This window comes from Salvelinus alpinus, chromosome 38 (genome assembly GCF_045679555.1).
Source record: "Salvelinus alpinus chromosome 38, SLU_Salpinus.1, whole genome shotgun sequence".
Classification (NCBI taxonomy): Eukaryota; Metazoa; Chordata; class Actinopteri; order Salmoniformes; family Salmonidae; genus Salvelinus; species Salvelinus alpinus.
Genome location: NC_092123.1, coordinates 5355638 through 5373416, shown reverse-complemented (window position 1 = coordinate 5373416; position 17779 = coordinate 5355638). Strand labels below are relative to the sequence as shown.

The 17779-nt window shown below is 41.9% G+C and overlaps 1 protein-coding gene across 3 annotated transcripts in view; it reads left to right on the top strand.

Moving 5' to 3' along the window:
- LOC139566447 (inactive dipeptidyl peptidase 10-like) overlaps window positions 1-12625 on the top strand; it is a 63000-nt gene extending 50375 nt beyond the window's left edge. For all 3 annotated transcript variants that reach the window (XM_071387621.1, XM_071387623.1, XM_071387622.1), the window contains exons 21-26: window positions 4140-4194; window positions 4282-4378; window positions 4610-4668; window positions 6803-6899; window positions 7025-7098; window positions 7423-12625. In XM_071387621.1, coding sequence (XP_071243722.1) covers window positions 4140-4194; window positions 4282-4378; window positions 4610-4668; window positions 6803-6899; window positions 7025-7098; window positions 7423-7563 — 523 coding nt within the window. In that variant the 3' untranslated portion in view covers window positions 7564-12625. The remainder of the gene's footprint in view (window positions 1-4139; window positions 4195-4281; window positions 4379-4609; window positions 4669-6802; window positions 6900-7024; window positions 7099-7422) is intronic.
- Window positions 12626-17779: the final 5154 nt, after the last annotated feature.

Genomic DNA, 17779 nt, shown 5'->3' with positions numbered 1-17779 from the left:
TTCAATGCTCTTACTGAGGGAAGGAGGTTGTTGGCCAAGATCTCGCGATACATGGCCCCATCCATCCTCCCCTCAATACGGTGCAGTCGTCCTGTCCCCTTTGCAGAAAAGCATCCCCAAAGAATGATGTTTCCACCTCCAAGCTTCACGGTTGCCCTCCAAATACACCTCTGCTGTCTACAATCAAGATCTCAGCGATCACTGCCTCATTGCCTGTATCCGCCACGGGTCCGCGGTCAAACGACCACCCCTCATCACTGTCAAACGCTCCCTAAAACACTTCTGCGAGCAGGCCTTTCTAATCGACCTGGCCCGGGTACCCTGGAAGGATATTGACCTCATCCCGTCAGTTGAGGATGCCTGGTCATTCTTTAAATGTTACTTCCTCACCATATTAGACAAGCATGCTCCGTTCAAAAAATGCAGAACCAAGAACAGATATAGCCCTTGGTTCACTCCAGACCTGACTGCCCTCGACCAGCACAAAAACATCCTGTGGCGAACTGCAATAGCATCGAAGAGCCCCCGCGATATGCAACTGTTCAGGGAAGTCAGGAACCAATACACGCAGTCAGTCAGGAAAGCAAAGGCCAGCTTTTTCAAGCAGAAATTCGCATCCTGTAGCTCTAACTCCAAAAAGTTCTGGGATACTGTAAAGTCCATGGAGAACAAGAGCACCTCCTCCCAGCTGCCCACTGCACTGAGGCTAGGTAACACGGTCACCACCGATAAATCCGTGATAATCGAAGACTTCAACAAGCATTTCTCAATGGCTGGCCATGCCTTCCTCCTGGCGACTCCAACCTTGGCCAACAGCCCCGCCCCCCCCGCTGCTACTCGCCCAAGCCTCCCCAGCTTCTCCTTTACCCAAATCCAGATAGCAGATGTTCTGAAAGAGCTGGAAAACCTGGACCCATACAAATCAGCTGGGCTTGACAATCTGGACCCCCTATTTCTGAAACTGTCCGCCGCCATTGTCGCACCCCCTATTACCAGCCTGTTCAACCTCTCCTTCGTATCATCTGAGATCCCCAAGGATTGGAAAGCTGCCGCGGTCATCCCCCTCTTCAAAGGGGGAGACACCCTGGACCCAAACTGTTACAGACCTATATCCATCCTGCCCTGCCTATCTAAGGTCTTCGAAAGCCAAGTCAACAAACAGATCACTGACCATCTCGAATCCCACCGTACCTTCTCCGCTGTGCAATCCGGTTTCCGAGCCGGTCACGGGTGCACCTCAGCCACGCTCAAGGTACTAAACGACATCATAACCGCCATCGATAAAAGACATTACTGTGCAGCCGTCTTCATCGACCTGGCCAAGGCTTTCGACTCTGTCAATCACCATATTCTTATCGGCAGACTCAGTAGCCTCGGATTTTCTAATGACTGCCTTGCCTGGTTCACCAACTACTTTGCAGACAGAGTTCAGTGTGTCAAATCGGAGGGCATGTTGTCCGGTCCTCTGGCAGTCTCTATGGGGGTACCACAGGGTTCAATTCTCGGGCCGACTCTTTTCTCTGTATACATCAATGATGTTGCTCTTGCTGCGGGCGATTCCCTGATCCACCTCTACGCAGACGACACCATTCTATATACTTCCGGCCCTTCCTTGGACACTGTGCTATCTAACCTCCAAACGAGCTTCAATGCCATACAACACTCCTTCCGTGGCCTCCAACTGCTCTTAAACGCTAGTAAAACCAAATGCATGCTTTTCAACCGTTCGCTGCCTGCACCCGCACGCCCGACTAGCATCACCACCCTGGACGGTTCCGACCTAGAATATGTGGACATCTATAAGTACCTAGGTGTCTGGCTAGACTGCAAACTCTCCTTCCAGACTCATATCAAACATCTCCAATCCAAAATCAAATCAAGAATCGGCTTTCTATTCCGCAACAAAGCCTCCTTCACTCACGCCGCCAAACTTACCCTAGTAAAACTGACTATCCTACCGATCCTCGACTTCGGCGATGTCATCTACAAAATAGCTTCCAACACTCTACTCAGCAAACTGGATGCAGTTTATCACAGTGCCATTCGTTTTGTTACTAAAGCACCTTATACGACCCACCACTGCGACCTGTATGCCCTAGTCGGCTGGCCCTCGCTACATGTTCGTCGTCAGACCCACTGGCTCCAGGTCATCTACAAGGCTATGCTAGGTAAAGTGCCGCCTTATCTCAGTTCACTGGTCACGATGGCTACACCCACCCGCAGCACGCGCTCCAGCAGGTGTATCTCACTGATCATCCCTAAAGCTAAAACCTCATTTGGACGCCTTTCCTTCCAGTTCTCTGCTGCCTGCGACTGGAACGAATTGCAAAAATCTCTGAAGTTGGAGACTTTTATCTCCCTCAACAACTTTAAAAATCTGCTATCCGAGCAGCTAACCGATCGCTGCAGCTGTACATAGTCCATCTGTAAACTACCCACCCAATTTACCTACCTCACCCCCCATACTGCTTTTATTTATTTACTTTTCTGCTCTTTTGCACACCAGTATCTCCTCTTGCACATGATCATCTGATGATTTATCACTCCAGTGTTAATCTGCTAAATTGTAATTATTCGATTTATTGCCTACCTCATGCCTTTTGCACACATTGTATATAGATTCTCTTTTTTTTCTACCATGTTATTGACTTGTTTATTGTTTACTCCATGTGTAACTCTGTGTTGTCTGTTCACACTGCTATGCTTTATCTTGGCCAGGTCGCAGTTGCAAATGAGAACTTGTTCTCAACTAGCCTACCTGGTTAAATAAAGGTGAAAAAAAACAAAAAAAAAACGGTTAGGATGGTGTTCTTGGGGTTGTACTAATCCTTCTTCTTCCTCCAAACACGGCGAGTGGAGTTTAGACCAAAAAGCTCTATTTTTGTCTCATCAGACCACATGACCTTCTCCAATTCCTCCTCTGGATCATCCAGATGGTCATTGGCAAACTTCAGACGGGCCTGGACATGCGCTGGCTTGAACAGGGGGACCTTGCGTGCGCTGCAGGATTTTAATCCATGACGGCGTAGTGTGTTACTAATGGTTTTCTTTGAGACTGTGGTCCCAGCTCTCTTCAGGTCATTAACCAGGTCCTGCCGTGTAGTTCTGGGCTGATCCCTCACCTTCCTCATGATCATTGATGCCCCACGAGGTGAGATCTTGCATGGAGCCCCAGACCGAGGGTGATTGACCGTCATCTTGAACTTCTTCCATTTTCTAATAATTGCGCCAACAGTTGTTGCCTTCTCACCAAGCTGCTTACCTATTGTCCTGTAGCCCATCCCAGCCTTGTGCAGGTCTACAATTTTATCCCTGATGTCCTTACACAGCTCTCTGGTCTTGGCCATTGTGGAGAGGTTGGAGTCTGTTTGATTGAGTGGGTGGACAGGTGTCTTTTATACAGGTAACGAGTTCAAACAGGTGCAGTTAATACAGGTAATGAGTGGAGAACAGGAGGGCTTCTTAAAGAAAAACTAACAGGTCTGTGAGAGCCGGAATTCTTACTGGTTGGTAGGTGATCAAATACTTATGTCATGCAATAAAATGCGAATTAATTACTTAAAAATCATACAATGAGATTTTCTGGATTTTTGTTTTAAATTCCGTCTCTCACAGTTGAAGTGTACCTATGATAAAAATTACAGACCTCTACATGCTTTGTAAGTAGGAAAACCTGCAAAATCGGCAGTGTATCAAATACTTGTTCTCCCCACTGTATGTATATATAATATTATATCATATCTATATATATTTATTTATTTACATATGATGGGATGTATAGACATTATGGACAGTATATGGATAGAATATGTATATATATATATATAGAATATAGAATACAATACGATGCGATATACACTATTAGATGATATGATACAATATGCAATATATAACATGTAATGCTATATACAGTGTGGTGCGATGCCATACAATATGATAAAGACAATACCATAAGATAAGACAGGATGTAATATGGTACGATACAATATTTTCCCTTTTCCATTGAAATCCATTGAAAATTAATGTCATGGTTGTGTACTCTAATTTCCCTGTCAGTCATCTGTGTTAAAGCCCTCATGAAATGTCTGGAAAAATAATTAGTCAATCGGTTTTGGGTTGTTTTTATTTACTTATTACAGATACTTGATGACACTCCCATACATTGACCGCGCGCGGATCGGAATCTACGGAAAGGCAAGTTTAACTGCTGTCTTTCAGTTGATCACCATGCTTCACACCACCGGGTGTGTTCAACAAGTGACGGTGTTCTTTTCTTTCCAGGGATACGGTGCTTACCTCACCTTGATGCTTCTGAGGTCCACTGCGCTGATTAAGTGTGCAGCTGCTAATTCCCCAGTGGTTGACTGGAAACTTTACGGTGAGTAATGTTTCCATGATCTTACCCTTTAGGTCAGTTTCCTTGACAGAGATTAAACCTAGTCCTGAATTGAAAAGCAAGCTGAATGGACAATCTCCATTGAAATAGCTTTCTAGTCTAGGTTTAGGCTCAGTCTAGGATTAAATATTGTACAAATGTGATTATCAATGAAATTGGAGATGAAAGAACTGACTACTTTTTTGAAATGTTGCGTACTTTCTCTACATGAAGCTTCAGCATTTTCAGAGCGATACTTTGGCCTGACGTCAAAGAACGACAACAGATATCAAGTAAGTTGTTTATCACAGTCCATCTGTTGTTGTTATTGATGGTTTTCTATTTGTTGTTCTACAGTATTTCACAGCAGATTGGAGAACAGCGGGAACTGTCACACTGAAGTGTGTGTGCGTGTGTGTGTGTGTGTTGGGTGTTCGTATTTATGTGTGTGTACGTGCGCAAATGTACGTGTGTGTGTGTATGTTCATAGGCCAGGTATTGTTCATCAGTCAGAATAATAACTAGTGAAGCTGTACAACTTCCTGTGAGAGATTACTGTGTTATCAGTGAAAGTGTTCCCCTGAAAGTGGGTTGTTGATATGTGGGCCACACAGTTCCAGCCATTTAAAATGTAAATGATGCTAGTCCAGAGAAGTAGGTCAAATTGATCATAAACAAACAGCGGGGGATCACTCATACAGTCCTTAGAGGTAGATGGAAAAAGGCACATTCTGTTAAGGATTAGCCCCTTTTTTTCAATTTTCGCCTAAAATGACATACCCAAATCGAACTACCTTTAGCTCAGGCCCTGAAGCAAGGATATGCATATTCTTGGTACCATTTGAAAGGAAACACTTTGAAGTTTATGGAAATGTGAAAGGAATGTAGTAGAATATAACACAATAGATCTGGTTAAAGATAATACAAAGAAAAAACAAACCGTTCTTTTGTATTTTTTTTGTACCATCATCTTTGAAATGCAAGAGAAAGGCCATAATGTATTATTCCAGCCCAGGTGCAATTTAGATTTGGGCCATGGCATCAGTGTATGTGCAACGTTTTAGACTGATCCAATGAACCATTGTATTTCTGTTCAAAATTTTGTTTCAAGACTGCCCAAATGTGCCTAATTTGTTAATTAATAACTTATCATGTTCAAAATTGTGCACTCTCCTTAAACAATAGCCTGGTATTCTTTCACTGTAATAGCTACTGTAAATTGGACAGTGCAGTTAGATTAACAATAATTTAAGCTTTCTGCTAATATCAGATATGTCTATGTCCTGGGAAATGTTCTTGTTATTTACAAGCTCATGCTAATGTAACCGATGTGAAATGGCTAGATAGTTAGCGGTGGTGCGCGCTAATAGGGTTTCAATCGGTGACGTCACTCGCTCTGAGGCCTTGAAGTAGTTGTTCCCCTTGCTCTGCAAGCGCCGTGGCTTTTGTGGAGCGATGTGTAACAATGCTTCGTGGGTGACTGTTGTTGATGTGTATAGAGGGTCCCTGGTTCGAGCCCAGGTAGGGGCGAGGAGAGGGACGGAAGCTATACTGTTACACTAATCGCATTAGCCTACGTTAGCTTAACCGTCCCGTGGAGGGGACACCGATCCAGAAGAAGATTTATAATGAAGCAACACCCTGGATCCCCTGGGGTGTTAGACAGGTATGATCCAGTCCTGTATTGTAGCCTGGCTCAACCAGACTGAACACTGTGCTCAGCATTGTTTGTGAAGTGAAGAAATAAGTGAGCAGTCTGATTTAACAAGGCTAGTTGTTTAACGTGATCTTTTCACAACTATTTATTCAGTGCTGTGGTTGGTTTTCCCTCAGATATTGCTTTCTGTTCAAACCTGAGGTTTTGTTTTACTTTTCAGGTATTGATATGAAAATTGGTGTATATTGATATGTATATTGATGTGTATATATATGTGTATATTGATGTGTATGGTGTACACTACAGGTCAAATGTTTTAGAGCACCTACTCATTCAAGGGTTTTCTTTATTTTTACTATTTTATACGTTGTAGAATAATGCCAAGAGTGTGCAAAGCTGTCATCAAGCAAAGGGTGGCTATTTGAAGAATCTCAAATATAAAATATAACATATATTTTGATTTGTTTAACACTTTTTTGGTTTTTGGTTACTCCATGATTCCATATGCGTTATTTCATAGTTTTGATGTCTTCACTATTATTTTACAATGTAGAAAATAGTAAAACTAAAGAAAAACCTGTTAATGAGTATGTGTTCTAAAACGTTTGACCGGTAGTGTATATTGATGTGAATATTGATGTGTATATTGATGTGTATACAGGGCTCATCTGTGAGAAAGACCTTGGTCTCAGCATGACTCCCTGTCAAAATAAAGGTTAAAAAAAATTGAGAACCTGAGGTTACACTGTCTCCCATATCTATTCTTTCAGGTTTCTAGAGTGCTTCCAAATATGAAAGGACTGCAAGGAAACATGATGAAAGGACCGCAAGGAGCGGATTTTCTGTTGATTCATGGAACCGCTGATGGTAATTACCATTTTGTCCAACAGAAATGGAAAATAGACAATCCTAAATCCGTCAAAATCAGTGATTAGTGTTGTATTCAAAGTCAATTTGCAAAACCAATTGGTGCTTTTTTGTTCTTTTCTCAGCAAATGTTCATTTCCAACATTCAGCAGAGTTGATTAAGCACTTGATCAAAATTGGAGCGAACTACACAATGCAGGTACGAGCCGTGATCAACAAATTTGAATGAAAATGTTGAATGAGTGATTACATAATGTGATTATTGAAGTGATTTTGATTGCTAGCCGATATACTTGCACTCACCCACCACACTCGCACGTACACACATGTGCACGCACACGCACACGCACACGTGCACGCGCGCACACACACACACCTCTCAGGAAAAACATTGAGCTACTTTCTTGTTCGATCTAACTGATAGATGAGTAACCACAATTCACTACAGGAATGACAGTCCCAATGCTGGACAGTACTATCCTGACTCACCTTGTGTTTGACCTTTGACCTTTGTTTGAGACAGCTCTACCCAGACGAGGGCCACTTCCTGTCCCTGCAGAGCCAGAAGCACCTGTCTGAGTCCCTGGTTGGCTACTTCAGAACATGTTTTCAGGACTTCAGCACACCGCTACCTGAGGAGATAGGCAAAGAGGATGATGACTGACAGGGTTGGGGTTAGATGGTGACTGACAGGGTTGGGGTTAGATGGTGACTGACAGGGTTGGGGTTAGATGATGACTGACAGGGTTGGGGTTAGATGATGACTGACAGGGTTGGGGTTAGATGATGACTGACAGGTTTAGGGTTAGATGATGACTGACAGGGTTAGATTTAGATGGTGACTGACAGGAGGACGTGCAGACGGGCCGTCTGTGGATCTGGGATCGCTATGTTGAAGCAGTACAATGAGTGCTCTGCCCTCGCGAGGGATGTTTGGTGTTGATTAGGTGTCCAATGTAGGCGAGACATACAGTTGAAGTTGGAAGTTTACATACACTTATGTTGGAGTCATTAAAACTAGTTTTTCAACCACTACACACATTTCTTGTTAACTTTTCTGGGATATGTGGGACGCTAACGTCCCACTTGGCCAAAAGCCAGTAAAAATGCAGAGCGCCAAATTCAAATAAATTACTATAAAAATGAAAGATACCAAATTAAAGCTACACTGGTTGTGAATCCAGCCAACATGTCAGAATTCAAATAGGCTTTTTGGCGAAAGCAAACGATGCTATTATCTGAGTTAGCACCATAGTAAACAAAGAGAGAGAAGCATATTTCAACCCTGCAGGCGCGACACAAAATGCAGAAATAAAAATGTAATTCATGCCTTACCTTTGACGAGCTTCTGTTGTTGGCACTCCAATATGTCCCATAAACATTACAAATGGTCTTTTTCGTTCGATTAATTCCGTCGATATATATATCCAAAATGTCAATTTATTTGGCGCGTTTGATCCAGAAAAACACCGGTTCCAACTTGTGAAACGTGACTACAAAATATCTCAAAAGTTAACTGTAAACTTTGCCAAAACATTTCAAACTACTTTTGTAATACAACTTTAGGTATTTTTTTACGTAAATAATCGATAAAATTGAAGACGGGATGATCTGTGTTCAATACAAGATAAAAAAAAACTGTAGCTAGCTTTCTGGTCATGCGCCTCTAACAAACAGGACACTTCGAGTGACCCTCGTTCAAGATAGCCGTACTTCTTCATTACACAAAGGAAAAACCTTCAACCAATTTCTAAAGACTGTTGACATCCAGTGGAAGCGGTAGGAATGCAAGAAGGTCAATTAGAAATCTGTATTCCCAATGAAAATCCATTGAAAAGAGAGTGACCTCAAAAAAAATAATCTGAATGGTTTGTCCTAGGGGTTTCGCCTGCTAAATAGGTTCTGTTATACTCACAGACATGATTCAAACAGTTTTAGAAACTTCAGAGTGTTTTCTATCCAAGTCTACTATGCATATCTTATCTTCTGGGGATGAGTAGCTGGCAGTTGAATTTGGGTATGCTTTTCATCCAAACGTGAAAATGCTGCCCCCTATCCCAGAGAAGTTAACAAACTTTAGTTTTGGCGAGTCGGTTAGGACATCTACTTTGTGCATGACACAAGTCATTTTTCCAACAATTGTTTACAGACAGATTATTTCACTTATAATTCACTGTGTCACAAATCTAGTGGGTCAGAAGATTACATACACTAAATTGACTGTGCCTTTAAACAGCTTGTAAAATTAGAGAATATGATGTCATGGCTTTAGAAGCTTCTGATAGGCTAATTGACATCATATGAGTCAGTTGGAGGTGTACCTGTGGATATATTTCAAGGCCTACCTTCAAACTCAGTGCCTCTTTGCTTGACATCATGGGAAAATCAAAAGAAATCAGCCAGGACCTCAGAAAAAAAATTGTAGACCTACACAAGTCTAGTTCATCCTTGGGAGCATTTTCCAAACACCTGAAGGTACCACGTTCATCTGTACAAAAAATAGTACGCAAGCATAATCACCATAGGACCACGCAGCCGTCATACCGCTCAGGAAGGGGACACGTTCTGTCTCCTAGAGATGAACGTACTTTGGTGCGAAAAGTGCAAATCAATCCCAAAACAACAGCAAAGGACCTTGTGAAGATGCTGGAGGAAACAAGTACAAAAGTATCTATATCCACAGTAAAATGAGTCCTATATCGACATAACCTGAAAGGCTGCTCAGCAAGGAAGAAGCCACTGCTCCAAAACCGCCATAAATTAGCCGGACTACGGATTGCAACTGCTCTTGGGGACAAAGAAGATACTTTTTGGAGAAATGTCCTCTGGTCTGATGAAACAAAAATATAACTGTTTGGCCATAATGACCATCGTAATGTTTGAGGAAAAAGGGGGATGCTTGCAAGCCGAAGAACACCATCCCAACCGTGAAGACGGGGGTGACAGCATCATGTTGTGGGGGTGCTTTGCAGGAGGGATTGGTGCACCTCACAAAATAGATGGCGTCATGAGGAAGGAAAATGATGTGGATATTTTGAAGCAACATCTCAAGACATCAGTCAGGAAGTTAATGCTTGGTCGTAAATGGGTCTTCAAAATGTACAATGACCCCAAGCATACTTCCAAAGTTGTGGCAAAATGGCTTAATTATGGCTGCAATCCCATTAACGGGATGATATGACAACAGCCAGTGAAAGTGCAGGGCGCCAAATTCAAACAACAGAAATCTCATAATTACAATTCCTCAAACATACATGTATCTTATACCATTTTAAAGGTAATCTTGTTGTTAATCCCACCAAAGTGTCCGATTTCAAATAGGCTTTACAGCGAAAGCACCACAAATGATTATGTTAGGTCACCGCAAAATCACAGAAAAACACAGTCATTTTTTCCAGCCAAAGACAGGAGTCACAAAAAGCAGAAATAGAGATAAAATGAATCACTAACCTTTGATGATCTTCATGAGATGACACTCATAGGACTTCATGTTTCAAAATACATATATGTTTTGTTCGATAAAGCTCATATTTATATCCAAAAACCTCAGTTTACATTGGCGCCATGTTCAGAAATGCCTCCAAAATATCCGGAGAAATTGCAGAGAGCCACGTCAAATAACATAAATACTCATCATAAACTTTGATGAAAGATACATGTTTTACATAGAATTAAAGATACACTTGTTCTTAATGCAACCGCTGTGTCAGATTTCAAAAAGCTTTACGGCAAAAGCACAATATTCAATAATCTGAGAACAGCGTTCAGCCACAAAAGGAAGCGAAAGTGTGCAGTCAACAAAACTCATAAAAAGCATTATAACTCTTCACTTACCTTTGCTGATCTTCGTCGGAATGCACTCCCAGGACTCCCACTTCCACAAGAAATGTTTGTTTTGTTCGGTAATGTCCATCATTTATGTCCAAATAGCTATTTTTGTTAGCGTGTTTGGTAAACAAATCCAAAATCAGAAAGAGCGTTCACTAAAAGCTGACGAAATGTCAAAAAGTTCCGTAACAGTCAGTAGAAACATGTCAAACGATGTATTGAATCAATCTTTAAAATGTTTTTAACATAAATCTTGAATAACGTTCCAACCGGAGAATTACATTGACTTCAGATGTGCGATGGAACAGAGCTCCCTCTCATGTGAACGCGCATGGTCAGAGCATGGCCAGGTCATGGTAGACCTGACTATTTCCTGTCTCCTTCGGCCCCACTTCACAGTAGAGGCATCAGACAAGGTTCTACAGACTGTTGACGTCTAGTGGAAGCCGTAGGAAGTGCAAACTCATCCATATCCCACTGTGTGTTCAATAGGGGCTGTGTTGAAAATCGACTAACCTCAGAATTCCCACTTCCTGTTTGGATTTTTTCTCAGGTTTTTGCCTGCCATATGAGTTATGTTATACTCACAGACATCATTCAAACAGTTTTAGAAAATTCAGAGTGTTTTCTATCCAATGCGAATAATAATATGCATATATTAGCAACTGGGACTGAGGAGCAGGCAGTTTACTATGGGCACCTCTGTGCACCTTTCATCCAAGCTACTCAATTCTGCCCCTGCAGCCATAAGAAGTTTTAAGGACAACAAAGTCAAGGTATTGGAGTAGCCATCACAAAGCCCTGACCTCAATCATATAGGAAATTTGTGGACAGAAGTGAAAAAGTGTGTGCGAGCAAGGAGGACTACAAACCTGACTCAGTTACACCAGCTCTGTCAAGAGGAATGGGCCAAAATTCACCTAACTTATTGTGGGAAGCTTGTGGAAGGCTACCCGAAATGTTTGACCCAAGTTAAACAATGTAAAGGCAATGCTACCAAATACTAATTGAGTGTATGTAAACTTCTGACCCACTGGGAATGTGATGAAAGAAATAAAAGCTGAAATAAATCATTCTCTCTACTATTATTCTGACATTTCACATTCTTAAAATGAAGTGGTGATCCTAACTGACCTAAGACAGGGAATTTTTACGAGGAATAAATGTCAGGAATTGTGAAAAACTGAGTTTAAATGTATTTGGCTGTGGTGTTTGTAAACTTCCGACTTCAACTGTAGCTGATGTGGGGTAATGTGATGTGTGTGTGTGTGTGTGTTTGGTTTGTGTGTGCGTGCGTGCGTGCGTGCGTGCATGCGTGCTTGCAACATACAGGACTACAGATCATGGAGGCTTTTTATTTGTAGAATAACACAGTGGTTGGACAAAATCTGAGGGTTAAATGTTATTTTTTAATTTTTTTAATTCCACTCAGTGATACACTGGTTTCTCCCTTCACAGCTTTTACCATCAGCTGTATTGTTATACTGTGAAAGCATACTTTTGTTGACGCCACAATTATCCACATTATTCCAATTGTAATAAGCATCAACACAACTCTACCGCTTTCCGTCTTTCTTATCCCATTCCTATCTGTGCTCTAATAATGCTTACATTTTACTTTCAGTTACTGACATGCGCACATATTAGGTGATGTTACATACGATATAACACCATGTATTATGTGATAAAGTGCTATTTTTCATGTCTTATGATATGCTCTTTTCAGCTGTATGTTTACAGTATACAGTGTGTATATCTTTGAGATATGTGTCGCAGGGGTTTATCTATAAGAATATTGTATGAGTTTACGGTCTTTGTTTTTGCTGGGGTTTGTTACACTTCAGATTAATAGCCATTGTCTTTGGATTAATTGAACAATAAAGAAGTTTAGAAAACAACTGTATTCTGCCAATGAAATGTCCATGACAGGTCTCTCTGGGTCTCATACTGAGAGACTTTCTGTTGACTTTTCCATCTGAGAGCCAAGTAAATATAGGGCTCAAAATAATATATTCTGCACAGCATTCAGATGTCTGGAACGACAGTGACTCTGAAGTCTTTAATCCTGCTTAAGTATCCATTGTCTACTCAGTGTCTCAGTGGTTCAGATGGTAAGTTATGAGAGCATACAGGTTGAAGGTTATTGCTGCTCATTCATTTATTGTATACAATACAAATCCATGCACACATTGGGTATGATATCCCTGTTATAGTGGATGTTTGCCATTCATCTTTACTTGATTGTATTAGGTGTGTTTGACAGGGGCAATGCACATTAATCAACATGTGTGAAAATGTCTGTGCCAGATTAGCCAGCCGGCTCATTTTCTACTGTAGTCCCATGGATCTAGCCAGTGACCTGTGTGATTATTTTACAGACAGACTGTGTGCATCCTGAATGGCACCCTTTTTAGTGCACTACCTGCAGAACCATAGGGCTCTGGTCAAAAGTAGTGCACTACATAGGGAATAGGGTGGCATTTGGGATGCATTACTGAGAGAGATTTAATTACTTTACTGGAACAAATTAAACACTGTCCTGTGAGTCAGCTTCATACTGCGTCTCCTCTGACCGAATGAACCTATTTGAGAGAAGGAAAGTGCAAAATAGGTAGCCTCAGAGCCATGTATATTAATACACTGAGTTTTCTATGCTTCCCCATTGTGTGAGACAATGGTGAGCGCAGCATTCAGTCTGGTTTAACCAGGCTACAAAATAGGCCTTGAGCTTGAGCGATGTGGAGGGATACAGAGCCAAATGACAACAGCACACTTCTCCCATCTCTATATGAGGAGATCCCATTGTTGCACGACAGATTCACTTGTGATGGGCATTGCACTTTGTTATTATTCATGCGCTTAGGGATTCTGTCTGTCGCTGCTGTCTTTTTAAAGTCGTTGGTGGTGGTGGGGGGAGGGGGGGGTCGCTCTCACCACCCTAGAAAGAAATACATTTTCGACCTGGATGATACTATGTCAAATGGACATTGACTGTAGCACTGCCTGGTTTGTTTAACTATTATACAGTAAGCAATCCTAGCCACTTAGCCAGAGGACACTTTTACACATGGATCACTGAAGAGCCGAAACTGTGCTAGCTGAATTGGTTTATTGTATTGTTAAAAACAAAAAACAGCTGCTTATCTTCAGAATACATCTTATCATACAGTATATGGAGCATATGTAAGATCTTGCTAACATCAATATGTCCTTTTCTCATTCTTACACCTGAAGCCTCCTTCTCATAGTCTGGTCCAAGATCTGAAGGTGCTCTTGTCAACTCCCTTACTTTCATTGTCAAGCCAAATATTGTTTTTCTTGACAATGAGTGACGAGGAGTTGGTACGATAGGGCAAATGACCTGGTCCTGAGGCTATCCTTCCCATGCCTTGAGAATATTATTATGTCCACTGTCAGTTCTGGTGAAGGTCTGTGTGAGAGATTTTGAGCAGAAAGCAAAAGCTAAAAAATCTTCATTTGAAACAGTTTGCTACAACAGGAAATTAATCCTGCAACAACAGGAAATGTGAATCATTATGTGGATTATAATTAATGGCTATTTTTGTAGGGGTTGATAAAACATTTTGTAAGGGAAAATCAAGTCTGAAATTTCTAAGGGGAAATTTCTAAATTCAGAAGCCTTTTTAAACCTCAAATACACTGCACGTTGAAAATGTCCTGCATGCAGGAAAGTTCTCTTGTAACAAGTGATCAAATTAAGATCCTACACCTGTATCAATGCTGTAAATAATAATGGGATGTTGTGGCCATGTTAGCCTCTGCAGGCCCTGAGGGTCTGTTTCCATGCTCTGCGTCCTACTCACTTGCCACTTGCATCGTGTATGCAATGTGAAGTCTAAAACTAAACATCACACATCTCCATGCTGTGTAAGCTCTCGTTAGGAATAGATGTCTCAACCCTAAATTATTAGCTGTATGTATATTTGATGTCACATAACACCTCCTACCGTTTCTATCATCTTGATATGTAATTGAATTAATACACCAATGGACAACCTATACTGGCAGTGTGTGCATGCATGCATACAAAAGGCTTATCCAGTCTATGTTGGCTAGATTATCTTGAGGGGAAATCAGTTGAAAATATCTCCAAGCCCTTTGTGCTATCTAAATCTGAGTAGACACACAATATTGTTGTTTACATGTACTTAACATTATGTACTGTAGATTCCATTTACCAATTGCTTCATTTTTCTAAGTAAGCCAATGTTTTGGTTTCGTGGCTCAAAGAAGGATGTTACAATTAGCACCTTTTTTTTCTATCTAGAACCAAAAAGGGTTCTTCGGCTGTCGCCATAGGTGAAAGGGTTCAAGGTAGAACCCTTTTGGGTTCCATGTAGAACCCTTTCCACAGAACGTTCCATATGGAACCCAAAATAGTTCTACCTGAAACCAAAAAGGTTTATCCGATGGGTACAGCCGCAGAACCCCTTTTGGAACCCTTTTTTCTAAGAGTGTATTGAAGGCCTTTCACTGCAGAGTTTTAACTGGAACACTGATGAACACTATGGAAGCCACACATTATCCTGAAGAGGATTTGACATAGACCTATGCTATGTTTCTATGTTGAAGAAATCGCTGAAATAGAGTTCATAAGCCTGCCATCTAAACAAATGGGATCAATGGGCTTGCAAGTAGGTCCCCAATGTCCTTCCAAGGTTCAGATTCCATGTCAGTGTACAGGGCCCCAGCCTTCTCTAATGCTTCTATCTGTCAGGCTATAATCCTGCCTGGTTGGATGTCTCACTCTGGGGTGGTGAGTGGGAGAGGGAATGTGGCTCAGTTGGCTGCATGTTGATTCCTCCCTCAGCCTCAGACAAACCACACTCAATAAACACTCAGAAAAGGATATTTCATGAAATGCTTTTGGATATTATCAAATGGAAGCCAGATATGAACTGTTTAAAAACCACTGAGTATACCACTAAGATTACGTTACCTCTCACTATGGTCATTGGTTACACTGATTGCACTGCATACAAATAACCTGTTTCAACTAAGTCATAGCCCTGAGGCAGTCACTATAGCTGCAATTAGACGGGCAGCCCAATTCAGATATTTTCTCCAATTATTGGCAAAAGAGCTGATCTGATTGGTCAAAAGACAAATGAGGAAAATAATATTAGAATTGTGCTGCCTGTGTAAACGCAGGTTTGAGCTAAAATGTTGGTTCAGTATTACAGACTTGTGAGTAATATCAACTGTGTTGATTTGTTTTGACTCCAGAGTAAGGCCAGAGCACCATCTAGTGTTGAAGTACCCTCATCTCAAGTACCCAAATAGTCCTCCCAACGTTAACCCTTACAAATAACGCTTTACAGCAGACGGCTAACAGATGTATTCCTGTGGTAGAGGTTTTTAATACTATTAAACGTTACGTTACTTTTGTGATAAGACCAGTGACCAGAAATATGTTTCCTATAAGGAAGAGGCTTCCAATCCCATCCTCAGGGAAAGATGGGGGTAGCAAAGCCGAAAGCAAAACGTAAGCAGTACAGACATAAAGCCAAGTCATATACATGTATGCACTCAATATATCTTCCTTTCTGATATTGTAATAGCAATGCTCAACTTGCTGCACCATCAGTCTTCCCTACAGAGTAACAATTTGTCCTATTGCTGTGGCTCTCCAGACAAGACCAGACAGGGGAGAGAATGAAAGCCCTCTGGGGCTGATGGCGTGCTTCTCTGCAAACCCTCTTATCTCAGAGAAGACAAATCGAGAGGATGACAAGATGAGGATTTATGACTCAATTTGCATCCTTTCACCATGACCAAGGCTCAGCTCTTGTCATTAGCTAATGCTCCTCAAACCAGGTTTGTGTCCCAAATAGGACTTTATTTCCTGTGTAGTGGACTAGTTTTGACCACAACACATAGGGCTCTGGTCAAAAGTATTGCACTATTTAGGGAATAGGGTGCCATTTTGGACACAATCATGTTCCTGATGTAGGCCTATATTTTTCAGCTGTTCAACCAACCTGCCTGTTTTCTTCAGTAAACATGTGGTGTGGTAGCATACAGTGTCATACATTCCATAATGGAGACCCGCCTCTAAACAGCATGTTGGTATAGGTCCTCTCACGGAATATCCATATAGACAGTTCTGAGAGAGGAAGTAGGCCTATCACTTTTGATTATCTGGGTTGTATTCATTAGGCACCAAACGGTAGAAAACTGACTTAAACAAGGAGGGACTATTTGAACACCTCCAATAAGACATTTATCATTGTCCTTGCAAAACGTTTTGCTACGATGTGCCCTAATGAATACGCTCCAGTTGTGTTCGAGTTTCCGTTCCGCGGCCACCTGCCTAATTTGTTCACTCCAATGAAACGGTGTGGCGGTGGGGGAACCATATGCGAAGACATCTGCGCCATATTAGTGGCATACCATCCATTAACAATGGCTGTCACAGCGCTCACCGCACCTGGTGGTGGAAATAGTGCACGTCAGTGTCAAGTAATAGATGCCCCACTCCCTCTGACCTCTGACCTTTAAGTGGCCGTCGCCATGACCACCTGGCTTTAAAAAGCAAACAGAGCTGAGCTTTAACAAGGTTTTTATTTCACTGGATGGGGAAAACGGATCTCAACTTTGTCTCCCCACCTGTCACACATGTGGGAGCCACTACAGTCAGTAAACCATTATTAATCAATGCCTTCCCTTAACTCAGCATACCTCATACAGACATAGCCTAGGCCTAATGCTAGGGTCTACAAAAATGCAGTAGGTATCGCACTGAAATGCGTCCCGCTAACTCATCTCAGGGCCAAACTCCAGGGGGGTCCGCACATTCTGGTAGCAGTGAAGGATGGGGAAGATTCGCAGTAAATTCAAGAGCATGACCCTCCACTAATACCTCCCAGCAGAGACATCTGGAGCCGTGGCTACTGCAGATCAGCTCTACTGCATGCTGGAGCAGCTGCTCTCAGCTACTGAGGGTGGGTGAGAAGGGGGAGGGAGGGAGGGACCTCCATGAGTCCTGAATAGCTGCAGCGTTTAGTGGGGCACCTGTTATGCCCAGGTTG